Source organism: Leptonychotes weddellii, chromosome 12 (genome assembly GCF_054177405.1).
Source record: "Leptonychotes weddellii isolate Sample4059 chromosome 12, ASM5417740v2, whole genome shotgun sequence".
In the NCBI taxonomy this organism is placed as follows: domain Eukaryota; kingdom Metazoa; phylum Chordata; class Mammalia; order Carnivora; family Phocidae; genus Leptonychotes; species Leptonychotes weddellii.
The window spans coordinates 56,854,091-56,880,855 of record NC_138380.1 but is presented as its reverse complement, the minus strand read 5'-3'; the positions used below and the strand labels follow the sequence as shown (position 1 = coordinate 56,880,855).

At 36.3% G+C, this 26,765-nt stretch overlaps 1 protein-coding gene across 1 annotated transcript in view; it reads right to left on the bottom strand.

Moving 5' to 3' along the window:
- The window catches only part of THSD7A (thrombospondin type 1 domain containing 7A), a 388,294-nt gene that overhangs the window by 141,619 nt on the left and 219,910 nt on the right, over positions 1 to 26,765 (bottom strand). Inside the window, exons 5-7 of the mRNA XM_081800925.1 lie at positions 3,552 to 3,707; positions 2,027 to 2,239; positions 582 to 612 (exon numbers count right to left, since the gene is read on the bottom strand). Coding sequence (XP_081657051.1) covers positions 582 to 612; positions 2,027 to 2,239; positions 3,552 to 3,707 — 400 coding nt within the window. The remainder of the gene's footprint in view (positions 1 to 581; positions 613 to 2,026; positions 2,240 to 3,551; positions 3,708 to 26,765) is intronic.

The window sequence follows — 26,765 nt, the reverse complement described above, 5'->3', positions numbered from 1 at the left end:
TATACTGGATTTGTACTAACATCAAGAAGATCACTGAAATAAGTGAGATCTGATTTTTCATTTAATAATATTTAGGCGGAAGTTCCATGCACAAGGAACTTTTTATCTTAGTGTTTTTTGTCATCTTAGTTCACTCATATACAACTTATATAGTGTGTGGGATCCCAGTTCCTCCCAAGGTCTATAGAAGGATAAGGAAACTTATTTGAATTTAGGAAAAAAATTAGTAAGAAGTATCAGTAAGGGAGTACCAGTGATGCTGAAATAAATATGACTCATTATTTTCACAGCAACTCAGAAAGAAGATAAAATAGATTGCCATCTAATCCAAATAAAGATTTGAAGTAGATGTATAAATGCTATTCTTTTGCTTGTTTTCCCCATTAGATGTCAATCTTCTTTTCTTTCCCTTTAGAGTAGAATGGGGTAAAAGCTAAAGAGAGATGTATCATAGGTAATTACATCTATGAAAAGCAGAAAATCTTAGAAAAAAGCCAGAATTCATAAAATTCATCATAAAATATCTGGAGCAATAATCCCCTTTTTCACCTTTCAACCTCAAGTGCTGGTCTGGATTTTACCTAATGCTGCCCTGCACGATGATGTTGGTTCCTGGACAAAGACAACACTGTACGTTTCAAAGTCGAAAGGCTAATTTCTCAGTACTAGCAGTGTCTGTCAGTGTCTGACCCCAGAGAGTATCTTTCTCTACTGAACAGTGACTGAGTCACAGGAGGAAACAATCCTGCTTGCTGGAAGAAAATAGGATGGAGGAGTTATGACGGTTACCAGATGTTCCACTGCCCCTGAGGGGGAACCAGAATGTTTCTGCATATGCTGTAAGCAGCTTAAACTGTCAAATCAGGGGATCCTGGGGCTTGGTGCTCATGCTACTCTGACGTGCGGAGTCATAGCATTCGAGAGTTGGAAGGACCCTTAGAGATGATCTTAGTCAAAGGTTTTAAACTATGTCACGAGGAGTTCTATGTTTCCTAAGAATGACTCAGAGATTACTGAAGAGTAAGGGGATCTCCCCAAAATAGTAACAGCTCTCAAGGAAAGAGTGTAAAAATCTTACATCAGGGTAACAACAAGACAGGATATTTTATCAAACAAAAATCAGTTGTGAAAATCTAAGGTAATTCTTATGGTTTAGGAAAGGATCCTTGTGAAAAATCACCATCCCAGTAGCTCTATGACACTCCTTGTGGGGTGGGGGGTGCGGCATGCAGAAGTTGGAGGTTGATTCAGGAATCTAGGCCACAATAGGCCATGTGGCTTGGGAGTCTGGAAATTAAATTATATCCCTAAGACACAATATCAGGGCAGGAAATTAAGGCCTCTCGATTCAAGTCAACCAATTCTTACAATCCTTCTTTATTTAAATATCTATGGCAAGTTAAAAATGCCCACTTAGAAAATGTTACCTTTCCAGGCTATTTTTTTTCTTTTAGGTAGGTTCCATGCCCAGCATGGAGCCCAACACAGGGCTTGAATTCAGGACCCTGAGATCAAGACCTGAGCTGAGATCGATCAAGAGTTGGATGCTCAACTAACTGAGTCATCCAGGTGCCCCACTATGTTATTTTAAATGGCAATGGCAATTTAATACTGTATTGCCTTGATGATGATTTAATTCTTACTCTATGTTACCTGCTTTCAAATTAAAAAGTACCCTCTGATTGTTCAAAGAACCTCCTCATTGCCACAATTGGAGAGAGAGAGAGAGATTGAGAGATTGAGAAAAAGGGGGTAAGAAAAGAAAAAGAAAAAAAAAAGAAGTAAGGAAGGAAAGAAGAAAGGAGGAGAAGAAAGAAAGAAGAAGGGAAAGAGATGGGAAGAAGGGAGAGAGGGAAAGAAAAAAGGAAGAAGGAAGGAAGGAAGAAAGGAAGAAGAAGCTATTTCTGTGTTTGTACATGGAACTCATTTTGATGAAGGGACACAAGACTTTATCATAAGCTAAGGCATATCTCCAGGGTTAAATAGACATTCATAACAGCAGGGTAGATGCACCTGCCTGACTCACCATCACTGTTGATGCACACAACCTCCTGAACTTGAGTGCCTGGGCCACACTCTTTTCCATTGTCTGGTTCACAGTCTCCAAGCCTCACTGCTTTCCATTCATAGCAGGATGGCTCTTCACAGGGAATGGCTTCCAGTAAGTGAGGGCAGTTTCCAGGGCCCCCAGAGCCTCCAGTGGGCTCATTGGTAATGCGCCGCTTCCTCAGTTTGAAACCTGAATTATTGGGGAAGGACATATTTATTGTTACTGCCATGGGTTGAATATTTCCAAAGGCTGAATGAAAACTTGAGTGAAAGCTGGATGAGGGTAGAGGGTAGAAGTCAGATTTGCTTTAATCACTAGTATATCCCCAAGCTCTAGCTTAGTGTGAGCCTATTAATCATTTATTAAATGAATAAATGAATGAATGAACAGAATGGCCAAGAAGGGAAGGCAAGAAAAGTCATATGTCTCTTATCTCCTTCATAGGACTGGAGAGAGGTAGAGAGGCAGAAGCAGAGAGAGAAAGACAGACAGACAAAGACACACACATAAAATGATTTTGGTTGATTTGGAAAGTCTGTAGTTATAAAATATTCAAAGACACAGTGAAATCTCAAGCTATTTGGAAATATTCATGACCAGACAAAGTGGTATTACTTTGAATTTTTCAGCACTATCACATAATTAAATTTGAAAGGAAACCTCTGAGAAGTTGGATGGTCCCAGATAAATTGTCTCTTTGAGGCTTAGTTGATTTTAGATGCCCCGGAAATATGAACTAGTGAAGATATAAAGCATCTGGGCTCTAATGAGGACTCTTCAGAGTCATGCTCTGAGCTTTAATAGCACCTAAGTGCTGCCCTTCTGGACAGGGTATACCAAAGTTAATAAGTCTGCTTATTGCTTTGTGAACATATTAGAATCACTAGCAAAATTAATAAGTCTGTTTACTGCTATGTGAACATATTAGAATCACTAGAAGACTGTCTTAGAAAGAAAATAAATGTTTCTAATTACTAGATCATGTTTCTAATTACTAGATCATATTACCCCATCATGCCCACTACATAGGAAACCACTGCATCTATTGTCCTCCTCTTAGATATATCATGTGCATCATAAGAGTAATAGAGCTTTTTTTTTTTTCCCCTTTCTTAACTTCAAAGTAATAGGAGTTTTTTTTTGCTTTTTGAGGACTAGCTATGGATCAGGCACTGAATTAAGTGCTTTATGCTTATTATCTCATTGAATCTTTAGAGAAAACTTTAGTAGCAGATATTACATCCCTTTTACAGATAAGGGGACAAAGATTTAGATAATTAACTTGTTTTAATGTTCAGGTACCAACATCAGAGTAGGTTTATTCATCTTTTGCAGTCGATACTCACTAGCCATTCTGGAAAATATCACGGATGAATGAATAAGCACAAGTAACAAAGACTAACAAATAAAAGTATTTGGCACACTAATGACATTATTTAAAATAATTCATGTTTGACTCAACTGATGGGAGTTTTAAGCATGTCATGTTAATAATACATACCTTTTTTGCCTTGCTGGTCATTACAGTTTTCATAAGTACAAGGTCCCCAAGCTGACCAAGGTGAAACCTCACATTCAGTTGGACAGGGAATATGGCACAGCTGTGTAGTATTAGGGACGGGACCAGTGCATGATTTCAAGTCCACTGGTTTTGAGGCTGTTTGGAGAAAAGTACAGAAATCCCTTAAGAATTAAACAAATTGTTATGGTCAACAATACGATTTTTCTGTGTGTACGAGAAGGACAAGTGCCACCAAGACATTATTCCACTGCTTCTTAGCTACATCCTAGAAAAAAAGGAGAGGGAGTGGGGAAAAAGCAGCAGAGTGTAGTTCAAGGAAACCGGACTGAGATTCAAGGAAATCTCAGAGACTGATCACCAGCTTTATCACTTATTAGCCCGGTGATTTAATAATGCCGAGTCTAACTTTCCTAATTAGTAAAACAATCCTTAAGGTCAGTTTTATCTCTACAATTCTATATTTAGATTCAAAATAAATGGAATCTGCTTCAGAGGACTGAACACAGTGGTAGAGGGTCTACAGCTATATAGCATATGGAAAAAGTCTGCACTGGGTGGCTTCGGGTGGAGCAGTCTTCTCTTTCCTTTTGGTCCACAAAAGGGTAAGTGGTGGATATAATGAAGAGCCCATGCCACCAATGGGGTATCTCTCTCTACCCCAGCTACATGACTCACCAGATAGTTTCTAGAACTTTTACAGAATATATTATCTGCATATGTGATCTAAATCTCAGAATTGCTAAGGCGACTAATTTAGAATTGTCCATGTCTGTTCATATGTTGACCAATGAACTGTGAATAAATACTGTTTGCCCTTGCTTCCCTTCTTTTTTGATGCCTGAAATTCGGCTATTTTGTAGGGGACACACATTTGACACTTAATGTCAAGATGTGTCCATAGTTCTGGCTAAAAATGACTAAGAGATATTAGAAGCTATATGGAAAGCAGAAGAAATTCAAGTTTAGTGGTATATTATAAAATATAAAGCTATAGTTGTTTTTCTTGTAAAGATTTTGAGAAGTAAATGTCTTTGACATTACCTTAAATAAAAGCTAGTTGCTATTTCCATCTGATAATTTGGAATGCCCACCCTTGTAATAAAGGACTGAAATAATAGAGGTCTTAGATAATTCTCATTCTCTTTATGTGAAGAACTATCAAATTCCAATCACATGGGTTACATTTAGAAGCTCACAGAGAAATTAAGATATTTTAAGCTAAATTATCCGAACTTTTAAATAAATGTACTAAATATATTTGTTTACAGTTTAAACTCTAAGGCAAACTGTAGGTACTGTGCATCCCTCAACTTTCTGCGTGCACACACAATCATAAATGCTACCTGAACGCTGTTACATTAACTCCTCTTTCGAAAATAGTTTTTCAGTTCTGAAAAATATTCTACAGATTTTTTTTTTCTTTTTCTCCTAGGAGTACATAACTTAATCTCTCTCCTCTCCCCTCTCACTCCCGCCTACCCTGCCCACCACCACTGCAGTGAAAATAAATGGGCACTCTTAGTTTGCTTAGTATGGAGCACCATAAGCATTCTCACTTAAGTTTATCGAATTGTTGCTATTGCGCATCGTAACATCAGCCACAGCGCAAAATGATTACTTTTGTTGCTTTCAACAGTGAAAGTATTTGGCACACTAATGACAGAAAATACAGAAATAAATGCTTCACTTCTTTAAATATAAAAAAATAATGATGTCAGTGATACATATTTCACATAAAATGAAAACAATTTTTAATATCTTTACAGGCTTAAGAGTCTTGTGATGGTTAATTTTATATGTCAACTTGTCTGGGCTAAGGGATGCCCACATAGCTGCTAAAATGTTTCTAGGTCTGTCTGTGAGGATGCTTCTGGAAGAGATTAGCATTTGAATCAGTAGATTAAGAAGACAGCCTTCACCAGTGTGGGTGGGGCACTATCTTATCCTTTGAGAACCCAGGTAGAAATAAAAAGTGGACGAAGGGTAAAATCTCTTTTTGAGCTATGGAATCCATCTTCTCCCTGCTCTTAGATATTAGAGCTCCTGGTTCTGGAAAACCAGGAATTACACCAGTGACCCCATTCCCATAATTCTGTGAGCCAGTTCCTATAATAAATCTCCTCTTACATGATCTATACATATATCCTATTCGTCTGTTTCTCTGGAGAACCTTGACCAATGTAAGGCTACAGTATGTAGAAAAACTCCTATAACTGCAAATTAACATAAGTAATTTCTTCACCTGTGGAGTCTTTCACACTATCATTTAAATTAACAATTGTGTGTATTATTACCTGAAAAGTCTCCATTTTTTTTCTTATAATAGACTAAAATTAACTTAAAATTTAGTGGTGTTACATTGTTTTGGAAATTATGGTTACTACAAAGGAAAATCTACTTCTTACAAAGTCTACCTTGACCATGCAATTGTGAGGAATATATAAGGTTGAAAACTTTAGGAGGGAAACAGGTTTTATCAAGGAAACAGGTTAAAACATTGTTTCTAATACCTGGTCATTTTTTTTAAAATAAGCTTAATTTTAGCTTTTGGCATATTTTGAATGAATCAAATAGAATATTCAGTCATAAGAATCTTCTTGAGCTATTAAAAGAGAAATGTGATGAATAAAGGCTTGAGAAAATACTGCCTGAAGCAAAATACTGCTAAGCTAACCAAGTCTATACTGAGATAATAGTTATTGAAAAATAACCTCAATTTTATAGATGTCTTTATATAAATAAATATATAATTGAATATATTTGTTGTGTATGATCTATTCCTTTGGTGATTTTCACTTTAGTTTTGTTGTTGTTGTTTGTAAATACAGTATATATTGATTGATGTAAATAACCGATACTAGCTGAGCTCCTCAAAAACTCTGTCAATTCTATTTTTGCCCATGAATTATATGGAATCACTGTGATTCAATAAATGAAATAAAGGATAGTTCCAGAAGAATTTACTGGATTCTAGTTCAATCTGTGAGATATAAGTCCTGTAGTGCTATATTCCATAACGCAGCATTTACTGCTGATCCCATATTCTCAAATATTGAGATTTGAATTTCTTAGAATGGTCCAGTCATTACTTTGGTATAATTATATCACTTAAGAAATTATTCATCCAGTACAAGTTTCACAGAACTTCTGTTAAACTTTTTTTAAAGTTTTATTGTTGATCTCTTGAAAATAAAGGGCACATTTTATTGTTTGCGTATGATTTAAACAGTATACAATTATTTGTACATTGCATTCTTTATGAGGTCATAAAAGAATGTCCAAACTTTTCTGGACTTAATAAAACAAACAAACAAAAAATGAGACTGGTACATTTTTGTAGGTCTGAAATATTTCTGTATTTTTATGCTTAGAGCATTACAATGGGAAAAAATATTATAGGAAGTAAACTTCAGATATTTGTTTCCAGCAATGTGCTCAGGGAGATATTCTGAAGATATACCCACTGTATAACCCCTCAGAATAGCAATATATGATTTTTAAAATTAAATGTTTCATTCTGAGATAATTATAGATTCTCATGACATTGTAACTTCACAGAGATCCTATGTATCCTTTACCCAGTTTCCGCCAATGGTCAGATCTTACAAACTTATAATGTCACAACCAGAATACTGACATTGAAACAACCAGGGTACATGTATTAGGTTGAACAGTGTCTCCCCGTGCCTCCCTCCCGCCTCAAATTCAGTCTACTAGAATTTCACAATATGACCTATTTGGAAATAAGATTGTTGCAAATGTATTTAGTTGGTGGGGTCCCATTGGATTAGAATGAGCTTTAAATCCAGTGACGGGTGTCCTTATAAGAAGGCCATGTGAAGACATACAGAGAAGAAAGCCATGAGATATTGGAGCAATGCAGCCACTTTGTTACTAATCTTAGGGAAAGAATAGTTCAGTCTTGCACTACTAAGTACAATGTTAGCTATACATTTTTGTAGATGCCTTTTATCAAATTGAGGATGTTTCTCTTTATTCCTATTTTTCTGAGGGTTTTTATTAGCAATGGGTGTTGAATTTTGTCAAACGCTTTTTCTCCATTGACTAATATTATCGTGTGATTTTTTTTTAGCTTATAAATATGGTGAATTTTTGTTGTACTTTTTGTTGTACTGTCTTTGTCCCCTCTTCTATTTTCTGGATAAAACTAATCTATTTCATATTGAGTAAATTACAGTAGGTTGTGTTTTTCCACTTTGATTTTTTGATTCCTTCCATTTAGTCTACATTGTCAAATTTATGTGTATAAAGTTGTGGTGTTCCCTTGTTATTCTTTTGCTGGCTGTAAGGTCTACAGTGATATCCCCTGTTAAACTGACATTCCCTGATGTTAGTGATTTGTGTCTTTTCTCTTTTTACTTTATCAGCCTTGCTAGAAGCTTCAATTTTAATGGTCTGTTCAAAGAATCAGCTCTATGTTTCATTGATTTTCTCTATTGTTTTTCTGTTTTCAATTTCATTGATTTCTGTCCTTATTTTTATTATTTCCTTCCTTCTGCTGGCTTTCATCTTCTTTTGCTTTTTCCTTGGTTCTTGAACTGGGAGTGCAGATTATATTGATTTCTGTCTTAACCTCTTTTCTAATGTAAGCATTTAGTGTTAAGAATTTCCACCTCAGCACTGCTTTAGCTACATTACACAGATTTGGTATATTTTCATTTTCATTCAGTTCAAAGTATTTTGATTTTCCTTGAGAATTCCTTCTTCCACACATGGATTATTTAAAAGTGTATCCTCTATTTTCTAAGTGTTTGACGATTTTACTGTTATCTTTCTGTGACAGAATTCTAATTTGATTCCAATTGTGCTCAGAGGACACACTCTGTATGATTTAAATTCTTTTAAATTTGTTGAGGTTTGTTTTATGAATCAGAATATGGTCTATCTTATTAATAGAAGACGTATCCTATCCCTGTTGGATGGACTGCTCTATAAATGCCTACTAGATTGTGCTGAATGAGATGGTGTTCATTTCTTCTAAATCCTTGTTGATTTTCGGTCTAGTTGTTTTATTAAGTGTTGGGAGTAGAATGTTGTCATCTCTGACTTTAATTGTGAATTTGTGTATTTCTCCTTTTCGTTCCATCAGTTTTTGTTCACATATTTTACAGTATATTGTTTAGGACATACAAATTTAGGATTTGTCTTCTTGGTGGATTGACTCCTTTTATTATTATATAATGTCTTCCCCAGTTTCTATAAATTTTTTGCTTTGATGTCTAATTTACCGGATATTAATACAGCACTCCTGCTTTTCTTTGGATAATATTTTCATGATATCTTGTTTTCCATTTTTTATTTTCAACCTGGGTATACTGTTATAGCTAAGGTGAGTTTCCTGCAGAACATGTACAGTTGGGTCATATTTTTTAATACACTCTACCAATTTCTGTCTTTTTTTCTCCTTAGGACTTTAGGTTTTTTTCTAGATACAGAATAGTTTTCAATCTTTATATTGCATTAAAAGCAATTTATAACATTGCCTGAGTAGACATTTGTTAGGGCTTTTTAAAAAAAATCTGCACTTGCCGGTATTTCTGGGCTGCTGGCTTCTTTTACACCAAGTCTGAGATATGGGACGCAGAAAGACAACCAAGGCCACTTAGGGCCTTGTTTCTTGAGTCTTATGATCTCTAGCTTGTCTTCCTTCTCTCCAACTTTCAGAGTCATCTTATGGTTTGTTTGCTATGTATTATCAGGATACACATATTTTTAATTTAGCAAGAGCATTAGGAAAAATGACATTTCCTCTATCTTCGTGGAAGCAGAAGTCTATACGTTATTTTAAAAATAAAACCTTTCAATTTTACAACTGGAATTACAAGACGGAAAATCAAAAGATTCTCCAAATCCACAGCATGAACTTGATATGGTATTAGAATCCTAAAGCCGCCCTCTCCTGTGGGGGCATTATTGATCCCAGGTCACATAACTTCCAGTTTTAATGGCCTGGTGGGAGACCTAGAATTGCCTATCTAGAGTTCTTTAATTATCAGGGACAAAGGCAGGCATTTTCAGACAGAAATGAAAATTTATCTATAGAAGACCATCATCATTAAGGAAATTTCCAAAGGACTTATTTCTCTTAAAAGGGAATGTGAACACAGAAGCAGGGTCTAAGATGCCAGATGGAATGGCAGCCAAAGAAAATATTACATGTGAGTAAATGTTGAATGTAAAAGCATAATTATAATGATTAAATAGGGGAGTGTAGTAGGTAGGATAATGGTCCCCCAAAGATTCCATGCCTTAATCTTTGGAAATTGTGAATATCTTTTTTTTTTTAAGATTTTATTTATTTATTTGAGAGAGAGAGACTGCAAGAGATAGCAAGAGAGAACAGGAATGGGGAGGAGAGGGAGAAGCAGGCTCCCCACTGAGCAGGGAGCACAATGTGGGGGCTTGATCCCAGAACCCTGGGATCATGACCTGAGCTGAAGGCAGACGTTTAACCTACTGAGCCACCCAGGTGCCATGTGAATATATTATCTTAATGGAAAAAAGGATATCATAGATGTGATTCAGGTTTCAAACCCTGAGATGCGCAAATCATTCTGAATTATCCAGGCAGGCCCAATATAACCACATGAGTCCTTAAAAGCAGAGACCCTTTCTCAGATGGGTCAGAAAGATAAGATGGAAGTAAGAGAAGAGATTCAAAGCAAGAGAAGTGCCTGATTTGCCACTGATGACTTTGAAGGACGTGGCGGGAGAGTCAAGGAATATAGTCTAGAAGCTAAGAACAGTTCCCAGATAGCCAACCAGCAAGGAAATGGAAATCTTGGTACTCCAACTGCAAGGAACTGAATTCTGCCAACAACCTGAAATGAACAAGGAAACAGATCCTCCCTTAGAGCGGCAAGAAATGCAGCTCCCCTAAGCCCTTATTTTTGGGCTGGAGAGACTCATGTCAGACTTGTGATCTACAGAACTGTAAGATAAGGTGTTAAGATTGTGGTCATTTGTTATGGTAGCAACAGAAAGCTAATACAGAATTATGAATCACAAGATAGAACTAAAATACAAGATTATATAATATGAAGGCTGATGAAGGGAAATCAGAGGTGACCTAGTCTAAAACCCTTGCGAAAGTAAATATATTAATTATAGACTGTATTAGTTTTAGATTGTATTAATTTGAGTCTTTATCTTGATATGTTAAGGTAATATCTTTATATAAATAGGAGAAAGATTTATAATTTCCAAATCTAGGGAAGCAAGGTAATAAAAACAAAAGTATTGCAATAAATTCACAGGGAGCCAAGAAAGGAAAAACAAAACAAAACCCAGAAAAAGTGGAACAAAGAGAATAAAGTAAGATGGAAGAAATGACTGCAAAAAACTAAACTTTTAACCAGTAAAAGCCAAAGACTACCAGATTGAATAGAAAAATAAAATCTGAATTAACATTTTATATCCACTAGTTTGTCAAAAATTTAAAAGTTTGATAATATCAAGTGCTGGAGGAGATGTAAAGCAGCTAGGACAGTTAAACACTGATGGAAGAACTCTAAGTTGTTTTAGCCATTTTGGAAAATAATTTGGAATTTTTAACTATGGTTGAAGATGTGAATACTATTAGGTATATACCCTGGAAAACTATCAGACATTTACCTCAGTAGATATTGATAGGAATTATCTTTGAAACATTGTTTATAATTGCAAATATCCAGAAACAACTCAGGTATCCAACAAAAAGGGAAGGAATATTAAATTATGCTTGTCCATACTACACAATACTATACAGAGGTGGAAATAAATGAACTAGAGTACAATCATCAATATGATTAAGCTTATAGATATATCAAAAGAATGAAGAAATCAAGTTCAAGAAGAATATATACTAAATGATACCATCCATATAAAGTTATAAACAACAAGCAATATCATCATGGTTTGGGATAAATACATAAGTCTGGGAAAGAGAAGAATGTCCACTATTGTCTGGGAATCAGTTCGATGCTTTCAGCTAGGCCTTTATTTTTTTTTTAGGAGCTGGCCTTGCACTCAAAGCTATGTTATGGTGCTCTCCTGTTGGACATAAACAATTTCCTAGAGCCTCACATAAGATAAGGTCATTCTAGACTATGATGGAGAAAGACAAAAAATAAGACGACTTAATTTGTCTAAGTAAAAACAAGGACACTGCGAGAACCATAAAAAATATACATTTCCCTCTCCCAGCTAATAAGAGTTCTGCTTTTTTTTTTTATCAAGTATAGTTTTAGCCTCCCTCCAGACGTTCCTCCTTCCAAATAAGGTTTATCAAGATACCCCATCATAGAATTATCCTTGCTTCCTTATAGCATTCAATCCAGAACAAAGTCCACTTATTTAAATAATCCTAAAAAAAATCACTTAATTGAAACCTAAATCTTTTAAGTGCTTTCTGACACCCTTACTGAGATGCCCATGGCCGCCCATGGTATGGGTTCTCCCTTGCTCAATGAGTAATAAATCCAGCTTGTTCAAAATCAGGCGTGTTCCTGGTGGTCTTTGGTTAAAGAACATAGACATGTCAATATATAAAGAAAAGCAAAGAATATTAAATATAAAATTAGAATAGGAGTTCCACTTGTGAATAGAGTGGGATGTATTTATTGACTAACAAATGCTCATTGGTATTTACTATATGCTAAGTAATGTTACAGTATTCCAAGTACTTAACAAATATTAATTTATTTAATTCTCACAAAACCCCATGTTGGTAGGTATTTCATTTATCCCCATTTGGGGATAGGGAATAATTATCTCCCAAATGGGGAAACTTAAGTATGGAGAGGAGAGATTAAGTAACTTTCCCAAAGTAACCAAGTAAGAAAAGTATAGATCTTGGATTTATATCCAGGTGGTTTGTCTCCTTCAGTGTGTATTTTTAACTACTACTCCCTGTGATCTTGGAAGGATACATGAGGGAGTTTCAATAATATGTAATACACCTATATAAATACAGACACACACACATGCAAATACATTTGAAAAAGATCATAATGAGTTAAAAATATAGTTAATGGAGATTACTAATATGCTGTGTGTCATTTTAATGTAATAATATAATGACACTGTCAAGGCAATACAACTTCAACCCCGGTGTTCTATCAGTGAAAATTATTCTGACTTTTGTGTGTCACGTGGGAGCGAAAACTAAGTTTCTATCAAGAACATCCTGTCCAATTAAATTACTATTAAAATGAAATGTCCTGCACTTATGCTGATTATAACAAGAACAGATATTTCAGGGCGCCTGGGTGGCTCAGATGGTTAAGCGTCTGCCTTCGGCTCAGGTCATGATCCCGGGGTCCTGGGATCGAGTCCCGCATCGGGCTCCCTGCTCCTTGGGAGCCTGTTTCTCCCTCTGCCTCTCTCTCTCTCTCTGTCTCTCGTGAATAAATAAATAAATAAAATCTTTAAAAAAAAAAAAAAAACAAGAACAGATATTTCTACTGAATTTACCAAATTAATTTTTTAATTTTTACAGCAATCTCATGACGTAGGCACAATTATAATCCCAAATTTGGAGGTGAGGAAATTGAGGAACAGAAAGATTAAGTAACTTGCCTAAGATCACACAGCTAATTAATGGCAGCTGGCTTTAGGTTTCAGAGACCATACTCTTAGCCCCTCTGCTGTACTATGGTATGATGACTAGCAGAAGCCATGTTCTTCCCCCATTTCTTAGCTCAACTCCCAGAAGTCTATGATATGAGGGGTAGCTTGACTAGAACACATATTAAGTTCTTAAAACAGCCTGTCTGGTTATTGTTGTGAGGGGTGACAGGAGGAAGTGGGAATATTCATATGGAAAATGAATCCTCAGTATTTTTAAAAGAAACAGTTTAGATTCTCATCCATTTTTAACACCGAGTTTTTAAAAACTGAATAATTTTTGTTCTAATGTTAAAAAATATGCCACACGTGTATTTTTAACCATTTTTCACCATGGAAGTATACATCTGGATTCTCAAAATACTTTAAATCAGAGATCCTCATGCTCAGTCTATTTTTCAGACCTATTTGTAAAATAATATGCCTTTTCTGTAGTCATTCAAAAGATATATTAGGGTTCAAAGGTTGAAAAAAACGCAATAGTTGAATAATTCATTCATCCATTTAGCAAAACAGCTGAGCATATTAGGCATTCAAAAGCTCCTGATGTTGCATTTATTGACAATTGTGTTCCCTGAAAACCCACCTTTTTCTTGAAAGAGCTTTGTTTCTTTAACCAAGCTTATTTGAGTGCTAATTCACTATTACAAAGAAATTCTCTTGGATTTCAATCTTAATTTCTGTATAGGAACTGACAAAAAAGATTCCAAAGACTTAAAAATAAAATCAGTTACAAATGGCTTTCCTTTTCTTTGTTATTCTCTTGTCCAGTCAGTTAAATATTAAATGTCTTTGTGTAAAGCCCTACCATTGTGTTAGGAACCATATGCCAAAGGGTGCTGTAGGGTCAATGACAGCATCAACAGTGATTTTTTTGTTTGTTTTTCTTAATTATTACAAATGTGTGGTAGTAATTTAAGGTATATTTAACCAAAGCAGTTTTAATTCCAAGAAGGTTCTACTGATGGTTTACTCAACACCCGCTTACATGTCACCTAGAGGCACTATAAACTTACTCTCAAGAATTGATGTCAAGCAAATAAAGAAAGCCTTTATTCTGAAAATTAATCAAGTTCTACATGTAACATTGGTTGCTTAAAGTTTTTTGAAGATGTTCTGGTATATTAGTCACAGAAATTTCTTTTATCTTTTTCAGGCTGATATATTTACGGGGACATAAAATCCATCAAGTTCTTTTTAGTAATATAGGGCATTGTTTTTAAGATAATATTCTTTAATCAATTTTGTAACTATATTTAAAACAATGGTTGAGAATTACCTCTCAATATTTAATGTGCTTCAAAGCTCCCTGCCAGCCCTTTCTGGCTATGATTAACTCAGACTGAAGCTGTTGTTTTTGATTAATCTTTTCTTATATTAACCCAAGACATTACACAGATCTTCCCTGAAGTATGGTGTTATGTTCCCAATAAATCCAATATAAGCTGAAATTTTCATTAAGTCAAGAATGTATTTAATACATGTGACCTAACAAACATCATAGCTTACCTAGCCTAGCCTACCTTAAACATTCATCAGCCTACCGTTTATTTTATAATAAAGTGCTGAATATCTCATGGAATTTATTGAATACTGAAAGTGAAAAACAGAATGGTTGTATGGATACAGAAATGGTTGTAGGTGTATTAGTTGTTGAGCTTCATGATCATGCGGCTGACTGGTAGCTGCAGCTTGCTGTTATGGTCCAGCTTAATGAGAGAATATCATAGCACATATTGCTAGCCCTGAAAAAAAACAAAGTTCTAAATTCACAGTACAATTTCGACTGGATGTATATCACTTTCACACCACCATAAGGTCAAAAAATTCTAAGGTTAACCATCCCAAGGACCGTCTGTACAGTTTTAGGAAGCACACATGATCGCTCTTGAGCTCATCTTTTCTTTTTTTTAAGATTTTCTTATTTTTGAGAGAGAGAGAGAGAGAGAGCATGAACATGAGTGGGGGGGGGCAGAGGGAGAAGCAAACTCCCCACCGAGCTGGGAGCCTGATGCGGGGCTCCATCCCAGGACCCTGGGATCATGACCAGAACCTAAGGCAAATGCCTAACCAACTGAGCCACGCAGGCGCCCTTGAGCTCATTTTCTACATCATAATTAATGTCAGCATCCAACAGACTCATTACTTCTTTTGTGCAAATCTTAAATCAATAGCCTTGATTTTCATTCCCAGGCCTTTCTATTTGATCACATTTTGCTTCTTCTTTGCTTGTGCTTGTTGCTTGAATAACCTTTTAAATCGTGTTGAGATCACAAATCAAAACATTTGACTGAGGTCACAAAACATTAAAATTTTTTTTTTCTTACATTAGATTATTTCAGAGCTGAGCTATTAGAGTGGTCCCTGTATTTGGACTTGTGATACTTTTACACAGGCCTCTTGACTTTTCTGTTTGTTTATTCTTTGAGAGGTAAAGAAGGTGTAGGCTTGCTCCATTTTGGTTTATAGTCAAGTAGAAGTTACTGTGAATTCATTTCATAAATTTAGATGAGGTTCTTCCCAAATATTCCAATCAAGAATATTTAGGTCCTGATTAAAATAAGAAGAGAGTATTCCTCTTTCTTATTTCTCAGTTGTATATTCTAGTTTCAACTTTTCAATTATGGGTGTTGAGGAGACTGATGGTGGGGAAGGAGCTAGCACATGAACATGAGCAGTATACAGTGAGATACGGACAGACTTCTGAGAAATCCACCTTCTCTGTAAAGGACTCAACACGCACTGCAGCTGGTTTGCTGTCTGAATGCTGCCTGTTAGCAGAGTCAGGAGGGCACTGAGCGGTGGGCCTATTCCTACTGCTCTTGCCTCCGGCATTTACTCTGCTGAGTTGGGGTACAAGGCAGAGCACTGTCAGAGTCTCTACCCACTTCTTTTAAAGACTCTACTCAATGTCACAGGGGCTGTTCCTTTGCCTTGATGCTTCGGTTCCTTCAATCTTATATCAATATCATCGTAGCAAATAGAAACTCCTTTAAGTGTCCAGCTTCTAGATGGGCTCTCCCCTTATCTCAAGGACTGATGCAGTTCTTTCTCTATTTGATTATTCCATTGGTCATTTTAGGGGCTTATAAATAAAGAGAGGTCCATATGCCTCTGCTCACAATGCCATATTGCCTAGGAAAAAAACCATCCTCATGTCTTGACTCAAATAAAGCAGAATGATGCTATCTTTTTAAGTATTTATAGGAACAAACATATGTCAGATAATTTCTCTCAGTGACCCTGATTCACATAAGACAAGAATTTTTAAAAATATGTGGGATTGTTCAGAATATCCATCTTCATAGCAGTCCCAATCACGTAAAGATTTAAATTTCACAAACTGTATCAACAGCTTGATGAGGACATCACTCTCCTACTACAGGGATGTACCATCTGTTGCAACGCTGCAAATATGGAGTTGGGTTCCCCTTCCCTTAAAAAAAAAAAAAAAAACAGGACACATTGCAGCACTGTCTATGTCAAACTTACCCTGAAATCTTCCAACAACACATCATTATTGACTCAAATTCCCATATACAATGTCCTCAACTTGGAAAATAATATATATATATATTTTTAAAGATTTTATTTATTTATTTGACAGAGACAGAGACAGCGAGAGCAGGAACACAAGCAGGGGGAGTGGGAGAGGGAGAAGCAGGCTTCCTGCTGAGCCGGGAGCCCAATGTGGGACTCGATCCCAGGACCCTGGGATCATGACCTGAGCCGAAGGCAGTCACTTAACCAACTGAGCCACCCAGGCGCCCCTTTTTTTTTTTTTTTTTAAAGAGGAAAATAATATTAATGGATAGTGTAAATGAAAAGAAGCAGTTTGGCGCTTGTATGTTAACATAATAGAATGACAGAGAATCTTAGCAGTTAGAATTTCAAACAATTGCAACTTTGGTTTCAAAGTGAGTAGTGAAAAAGAATCGAAATATCTAATCAAACAAGTCTACAACCAGCTCCACATACTTGCTATAAATATTAGTCTGAGGACCAAGTGTACTAGTCAGCTAGGGTTGTCATAACAAAATACCAAAGCCTAGGTGGCTTAAATTGCAGAAATTTATATTCTCACAATACTGGAGGCTTGAAGTCAAAGATCAAGGTATTGCCAAAGTAGAGGTCTAGCAAGAATTGCAGACAACTGCCTTGTTGCTGTGTCCTCACCTGACCCTTTCTTTGTGTACAATCCCTGGTGTGTCTTCCTCTATTTGTAGGACACCACTCCTATTGGAGTCAGGTCCCACTCTTTTGATTTCATTTAACCTTAATTACCTCTTTAAAGGCCCTGTCTCCAAAAAATGTCACATCAAAGATTAGGGCTTTTCCACATATGATTTGGGAGGGTTGGAACACAATTCAGTGCATAACACCAAGCTGGATGGGATACTGAAGAGAGAAATAATCTGTGAATAATGACTTAAGTGTAGTCCAGTGTGTGACCATAATTCACTGACATATTTTAATGTTCTGGGAGAAAAAAGAATCTATGCTAAACTTGCATTCATTCAAGTTTCTCCATAGCAGATTACTGCTACTGTTACTAGCTGATCACACCTTATTTAGAACAAACAGAGGTAAGTATCTCCATTATGAGATTGTTTTTCCTGAAATTTTCCATTATTTTCTCAAAACCTCCATTTATAGAATTCTAGGTATAGAATCCTATTTCCTGATCATTGTGTGGACAGAAGAACTTGCTGAAAGATTTGGAGACGTTTAATGGCTTTTTCTTCTAATTTCTTGGAGTTAAAAAATAAAATACAACCTAGAACACAGAGGCAATAGCTAAAAGCATGATTTGTGGATAGCTTTGAACCGTAACATCAAAACTACTTATCCCTACAAATGAGCTATTGTTGTAATGAGTTACTTGGATCCAGGCCCCCTCAGATTTTCTGGCCCATTTGGTTATATTTGCCTATCTCAGATCTTATTCTAATTCTAGTTTAATGTTCTCTATTGAATCCTTTATAATTATTTTTCAATTTCTCCCTATACTTTGTCAGGATCAGGTCTACCTCATGAATACTTACTTAATTGACCCAACAAATGTTAATTGAGAATCTAACTATATACCAGGCACATCCTGTACACCTGGGGTGCTTAGGATTTAGTAGACAACAAAACAGACAAAGGTATTTGCTTTCCTATAGTTGGCGTTCTCATAAAGGGAATGGGGAAACAGAAGATGAACCAGAAGCTTAATAACTAATAACTGACCCAGTATGGTATAAGGCAAAAAGTGCTATGAAAAAAGAGGGGCACGTAGGTGGCTCAGTCAGTTAAGCATCTGCCTTCAGCTCAGGTCATGATCCTAGGGTCCTGGGATCGAGCCCCGCATCGGGCTCCCTGCACAGCGGGGAGTCTGCTTCTCCCTCTCCCTCTCCCTCTCCCTCTGCCTCTCCCCACCGTTTGTGCTCTCTCTCACTCTCCCTCTAATAAATAAAATCTTTTTTAAAAAATTAAAAAATAGAGTGCTATGAAAAAAGTAAAAAAGGAGAGCACGGTTCTGGGAGTATATGTGTGGGAGGTGGGATGCAATTTTAAATGGGAGGGTCCCATCTAGCCTCTTCGAGAGAGAAATATTTGAGACAAGACTGAAAGGAGGGGACAGAGTTATGCAAGCAAATGTCTGTGGAAAAGCATTCCAGGACACCAAAGGAAGCGGGTGTGACTAGAGTGAAAGGAGCAAGAGGTAGTGGAGTTGGAGATGGGGTCCGGCCAACAAGAGATAGGGCAAGGAGATTGGCTTTTACCGGGAGTGAACTGCAGCCTCGTTGCAGGGCTTTGAGCAGAAGAATGACTCAGCCTGATTTAAGATTTAAAAGACTGCTCTGCTTCTGTGTGCAGAATCAATTGTGGGAGTGACATGGGACACAGGGATATCTATTAGGAAGCTATAGCAATAATTCAGGCAAGAGATCATGGTCCAGACCAGGAGGTGAAAATGGAGATGAAGTGGTCAGATAAATATTGAAGGGAGAACCAGAAGAATCTCCTGACAAGTCAGTCTTGAGAATGAAAGAGAGAACCAGAAATGACCCGAAAGATTTTGGGCAAAGCAACCAATGCCCATCCCTGGGTGGTCAATGCATTGTTTCTCCTTGTTCTTGACCACTTAAACTGTGAGCACTCTATTCTCTCATACTGCTCGCTCAGAAGATCAGGGACCTGTGCTCTATACATTTAATGGACAGAAATCCCCTCCATTCCTTTCCCCTGCACCTCCAATTCTTGCCCCACTCTATTCCACCTCCAATTAATCTACCCATTCCTGCAGCTGCCAGCTGAATCTGCAGGTGTGGTCTAAATGTCTGGTTTGACATTTAAACAACAGAGTTTCTGCCACTTCTAGTATCTCCCTTTAGGCAATAACATGAGGGCTGCTAACGTTCACCTCACTTACGGTAAGACACATGAAATCCGTGTTAAGACTCCTTGAAAAAAATAGCAGTAACATTTCTGGGATTTTTTAAAGTCTAGCATGTATTTCTTAAAAACAAACATAAAAGGTCAAACATGAATGAGTCACAACATCATCTGTTGGAAAATGTCATCAATGTAGCCTTAAAGATTTCTGGAATGTGACAAAGTTACTGGTTTCTGAGTCGGTGGAACAGAAATCATGATTTTTATGATCCATGCTTAACCTTACGACAGTAACTTTCTGATTTTCAGGGCATGCAACAATTACTGGTAGGGATGGGGGATGAGGACAGGGTTTTGTTTTGTTTTGTTTTTGACAAGGGTTGTTTTAAGGAAGCAGACTCTTAGGTATCATTCCCAGATATTCCAATTCACTACATTTGGATTGGAACATAGAAATAACCTAGTAATAATGCATTTTCAACAAGGACTTCAGTGATTCTGATGGAAGTAACGCTCGTACCACCCTTCTAGAAACATAGCTATGCAGGATTGGAGCTGAAGTTAATCACAAAATGCCATAGCACCATGGCAATAAATGCTTACTTTTTAGAAAATGTTATACACATTCCAGAACAGAGCTGCACACACTTTGGTAAAGAATTGCTTGCTATTGTTTTTGGCCATAAGAATATCAAGAATTATTCCTTCAGTGGTATTTTATTTTTCCTATTGGTGACATATTTCTTCCTGGACATTTTTCTAAGCCTATATCCACATTTGTATTTATAGCAGCATATAAACTGAGTTTGGATACTTTCCCCAAGCATACATTATATTCTTCTTAAATAAAACTGCTTAGAAGAATGATACTGGAGGTTCAAAAACATCTGTCATTATAATCTCAAACCTCACTAGGAAATCTGTCTGGGGGTTTGATATTGGTGACCTCCCCAATTCACATTTGTGGGCTGATAAAACTGCATCTTAGGGAAAAGGGTTAAACCGTGGGAGAACAAGAGGGGGGGTGGGACTGACTGGGAAAGATCCTTAAAGCAGGTTAACTTGTATATTTTAGATATTAACCCCTTATCAAATACGTAGTTTGCAAATATCCTCTCCCATTCTGTAGGCTGCCTTTTCATTTTGCTGAAGGTTCCTTCTGCCACACAGAAGCATCCTAGTTTGATGTAGTCCTGCTCGTTTATTTTTTGCCTCTGCTTTTAGTGTCAAATCCAAAAAATCATCACCAAGAGCCATTTCAAGGAGTTAGCCCCCCTGTTTTGGGTTTCTAGGAGTTTTATGGTTTCCGGTCTTAACATTAAAGTCTTTAATTCATTTCGAGCTGAATTTTTACTAGTTATTAATGAGCCCTTCTTACATTTTATCTTACAGGTTTCAACTCTTTAATTTCAGCTTTATGTCTCTTACATTTATGTTTTTGCTGACTTCTAGCCTACTACAGTCACCTCAAATCTTATTCATTTTATCCTTTCATTTTAATTTTTTATTTTAATGGAATTTTAAGTATCGTATTTATTACCTCATTACTTTTTCTCTAAATCTTTTTTTTGCAACTTAAAAACTCTACTCCTAATCTCTCCTACTATTATTTTTAAGTTTCTTGTTCTCATATATTTCAGACTTTTTTCCTCTAGACAGCAAAAATGAGAGAACCTACAGTAATGTATGTGGGGGTAAGGTCTTCTTTCACTTTGCTGACTTTCTGTTTATTCCCAGAGCATCTCTGAGTGTTTTCAGAAAATGTAATGGACTTTTTTTCACATTACGCATCACTCAAAGTTTACTTGGAGAGCTACTTGTTTTAAAATTCATTGAGTCTGACATGGAGAATCACTGAATGTGGAGGAAAAACATGTCAGCATTACAACCTAAGCAAGGAGAGACTGTAGGCAAAGGGGTGGGGGAGGGTTTTAAGCTTCTGGATTCACCTTGAAGAGAAACCAGGTGGCATACAACCTGAAAAGAACTTTTGAGAGGATATTTACGAACGGATCCAAAACTAGATATCTGGTCTCACATGTATTTAGCTTGGTTCTTCTGTTCTCATGCCCTGATAATTTCTGTCCCTGTTCTTGATGGATTCATCAAAGGACCCTCTTGGCTGAGGCTTTTCTCAGCTCCTTTCTCAGGTCAGAGGAGAGTTTCCCTATGGGCTCAGCTGCATTTCAGTTGGGAAACCACACTGATTTGTGAAGACTGATATGAGATCAGCTGACATCAAATAGATCTGAGAACACAAATATAAGACAGGGAAGAAGCTGGTCTTTCCTCAAGGCTATGGGTTTCATTTTACTGGATAAAGCTCTTTGGACCTGAGGAAATGGGGGAGGCTCCACAGATCCTTAACTTATCACCCAAATGGAAATTGGGATGTAATTCTGGAGGAAGGTAGAGAACTGGGCCTGAAGGCACTCACTCAGTTCTCAAGGTCTAAGTTATAATTGTGAGAATATTTTTCCCTCACAGAACTATTATTGAATTGTACACTTCTTGTTGAAAAAAAATTTATTCTAAATCATGGGCCTTATTTTATATTTTAAAAAAATATTGACTGAGACCTTAATATACACCTGGCATGGTTCTAAGTGCAGTACATGGATTCTTTCATTTAAAATTTTGACAAGTTTTATTATTCCCATTTTATAGAGAAGGGAACAGGTTCACAAAGAGGTTAAATAATCTGTTCAGTATCACATGGCTCAGGCATTCTATCTTCACAATCTATACTCTAAACTACTTGGTAATTAATTCTCTTGGCTTTTATTTTTCTGAAGATGTTCATTTGTCATGCCTAGGGTTGACAAATATATTCACCAGCTATAGAAATCTGACAGTTGTTTTCCAGCAAAGACATTGTCTGTTTTATGGCCTAATCATTGTCTCCAATGAGATTTCAACACCCATTTGTTATCTTTATTCACATGCATGCATCATGTGTTTTTTTGTTTTGCTGCTTTAAAAATACTCCCTCTTAATTTACAACAATATGAGCATAATGTATTTTTGCTGTTATTATCTTTGTATTTATCCCGCTTGGGGTTTGCTGAGCTTCTTAAATCTGTAACTTGGTTTCTCTTTCAATAAATTTGAGAAATTTTGGGTCATTATTTCTTTTAATAGGTTTTCTGTTAGATTAGACTTTCTCTTCTAATATCATTAATACCTTAATATTATTTCACCAGTCACTGAGCCCGTTCACCTTTTCTACCCTTAGTCTCCTTCCTCTTTGTTCTTCAGATCTGTTAACTTCTAGTGATCTGTCTTCAAGTTCATTTAGCCTTGCTTTTGCAACCTCCAATTGTTAAGCTAAGGCAATAAATCTTTTATTATAGTTTTTTATATCATTGTTCTATATTTTTATGTCTATCTCCTCAAAATTCCATCTATTCACGTCCCAAGACAGTCTTATCCTTTAAATCCTTCAATGTATGTATAACAGTTTCTTAAAGTCCTTGCTTGCTAATTCTAACATCTGGGTCATCTTAAGGTATTTTTCTACTGACTGCTTTTTTTCTTGATAATGGGTCTCTTTATTCTACTTTTTTGTACATGAGGTAACTTTTTAATCACCGGACTTCATGAATGGCATGTTGTAGAGTCTGGATTATGTCATCTTCCTTTTTATTTTTTTTTCCTATTTTACACCTTCCTTTATAAGTTTTGTTCTGTCACACAGTTAAATTGCTAAAAAATCTTCTTTATCCTTACAGGTTTGGTTTCATTTGGATTAAAGTTTGTTTGGTTCAGATTTGAACTTGGTTGTAACAGTGTGGTCCTTACTCTGAAGCCATGGTCTTTTAGGGCCTGAGGTGCTTAGCGAAAATTCTTCACCCTTGTGGGGCTGGAACTCTGGCATCTCCCAGAGTGGCACTACCTATACCATCCCTTTTCGGCCCCTCTCTTGCAGCACAGGTCTTCTGCTAGACTTTACAGTCTAATTCTGCACCTCTGCAGCCCAGCCCTGGGCCAAGGACCTATGATGTATCCCCAGACTCCCAGACTCTGCCCAACTCCCTCCGATGTAGAATCCCCTTCTCTCTACCTGCCCTGAAATTTCCAGTCATTTCAGCAGTCCAGAAATTAGGTGTTGGACTTCTTGGTTCAACAAGACTTGATACCACGCTTGCTTTCATTTTTCCTTCTCTGTGTCAGGAAAGAGTCTCCAGTAGAAGACCAGGGTGATTGATTACCTCACAACTGTGATCACAGTCTACTACTGCTTGCTGTTTCATGTCTAAAAATAGTTGCTTTGCATATTTTGATCAATTTTATAGTTATTCTTATTGAGAGAGTTCCAGTTATTTGATTATGGCTGGAAGCAAAAGCCTAACAATATGTTTGGTTTTCTAAAGATTTAAAGTATTTACTTAGGCTTATTATTTACAGGTTTTGTGATGTATTTCTAAATACACATCTTAGAATTTTCATCTCTCTGGCTATTAGAAGAAGAAATTTTATTAGAGTAACAGTAGTTGGTAATCATATGTATCAACTCTTGGGAGTCATTACCAAGTCCATTTATTCATTTATTCGGTGAACACTTGCTATATATTGCCTATTTTGTGAGTGATATTTTTTCCCCTAAGTAGCTTTAAGGGATTTATATTAACAGATCTATTCAAAAGATCATGCAGCTTGAACTATTCAGATATATGCACTCTGATGTTGTTTTAAAAACTTTTATTTATTTTGCCATTACAAGCGTGGGTGCAGGGGAGATAAGCATACCTGAGTGTTATGATTCAATATGTCAAATAGAAAGATGAATATATGAGATTGCTCCTCAGAGGAGAATTTTGGGTTAGATATATAAATTTGGGAAGGTAAATACCCTGGAGATCCAAATAACATCACTTCCCAGTCACTGTTTCTCACGTCACCCTATTTTAATCCTCTGCATAGTACTTACTGCTACCTGATAATTTCTTATTTATTTTATTTCTTTGCTTATAGTTTCTTTCCATAAAATATAAACTCTGTGACAGAAGGAATCTTGTCTGTGTTATTCATTTCTCAATTTTTAGCATTTAAACAGTGTTTATACATAAAAGGCACTCAGTAAATATTGGTCTAATAAATGAATGATTTTCTTCCATATAAAATTGAAACACAGGCATTTTCATACATGTGTAGTTTTATTATCATTAAATAGGAATAACCTTAATAGACCATCGGCTCTGAGGCCTAACTGCTATTTAAAAAAAAAAAAAAAAGAAGGCACACATTCTAAAACCAGTATCATTTAGAGAGGAGTTCACTTTTTGCCCAGCATTAAACTGGGTTACAATGAATATCCCTAACTCAATGGCACAACAGTTGAGATCACAAATTCAGGAGCAAGACATTTTGATCCACAATCCTGATTATGATATTTACTAGCTACACGTCTTGGTAAAATCATTTAATTTCTCTGTACCTCAACATTATATAAATATAGTACTTACTTCATAGACTTGCACTGAGGGTCTAATAAGCAAATAAATATAAAAGAGAACAATGTCTCACATAATTTTTATACGATGTTATCATTATTACTTCAAGTTAGCTCATTGAACTCCATAGATTTATTCTTGGGAATCATTTTATCTTGAAGACGATACTGGAAAGGTAAATTGCTTCTTCTAACAGATGGCATTTTTGTTGAAGGTAGATCTCCCTTGCATGTGTTTTAGATTTTTGCTATAGCTTATAAGGTATGGAATAGTTTTACGACCTTTGATTTTCCTTTATGTGTGCCTAAAGTTTTTCTTTGCCCTGCATCTAGACTCATCCTTCTGTTCAAAGTGGGATAATATTTTATTCAAGTTTATGACTTTGTCAAGCCTTTCAATTTTCCTTTAAGGATGCTAATCCTATCCTCACCTAGATGATGACTAGAAAATGTGTCTCTGCATTTAACTGCACATAAACAGAAACCAGAAGAGCAGTACTCCAGATTCTTGTGTCAGTGGATAGAAGGGAACTCTCTGCCTCTCAATATCTATCAAAGCCCTAAGGAAGGTTGCCTGAGGGAATAGCTGTGCATCCATTCATTTAGATATTCTCAACTCTATCCCTGGGTTATCTCACTTAGCAGAGACCTATAAATCTGTACTGTATCACATCAACCCCCACTGATTTGCCTTTCCTGAGTTATACTTCCATATTTAAACTAATGGCCTACACTGAGGAAAACTGCTTTAAGAAAAAGCTTCTGTATAAAATTCATTGTGGTGTTTCTTGTAAAAATGTTAATGGGGGTGTAATTTAATATAGTTACAGTGTCCTCTTTATGAAGGCCTACTGGTGAATTTTCTTTCTGACAACACAGAAATTGTTGTGTTTTTCCTTTGCAAATGCTTTCTATTGTCCAATGGACACTGTGAATTTCCCAATTAATGTAGCATTCCTCTTTGCATGGGCTAGTATAAGCTTAGAGCCAAAACCTGTGGTCCTACTTTAAGAGAATCACAGGATCTTATGGCATGTATTTTGTACATTTTCTTTATTATATTCATTACTGGCATTCACCTACTAGCATTTTTCTTTTGTCCCACATTACTCATCCCTTTATCCCTAAAATCACTTTATCTCCTTTTATTGTTATGCACTTACATAAAACAATGTGGGGCATAGGTAAGTATTAAAAAATAACATCACTAATGCAGGAGATTTCTTTTCTAACTATGCATAGAATAAAAGCTACTTGATGAATTCAAGTCACTCCCAAACCATCAATATGAGTTATTTTCCCATAAAGAGTATCTACTATGGGGAAATCTACATATTTTTATAGAAGACAATCCTTGCTCTCTCTAAAGCATACTACATACAGCACAAATGCATATTGTTCATGTGAAAACACTGACTATAATTCATAGCCAGTAGCTGCAGGCTTGATTCTGACAGTGGAAAGTCTGGGACAAAGAGTAGATCACACCAGGTGACGATACAAAACCATAAAGGCACTTATTCAGTTGAACCATATGAAATTGCCACTAGACCTCAGATCTTGACCTGCAAAGATAGCAATTTCATATGATTCAATATAACACTGGTTCAAATAACCATTGACAAGAATCGGCGTTGACCTTATAGAACCATCTCAGGAATAAACTTTGAGATGATTCCTAAAAAGGCTTAAGTTATGTTTAGTTTTCCTTCAATTTTCTGTTATGAGAGGCA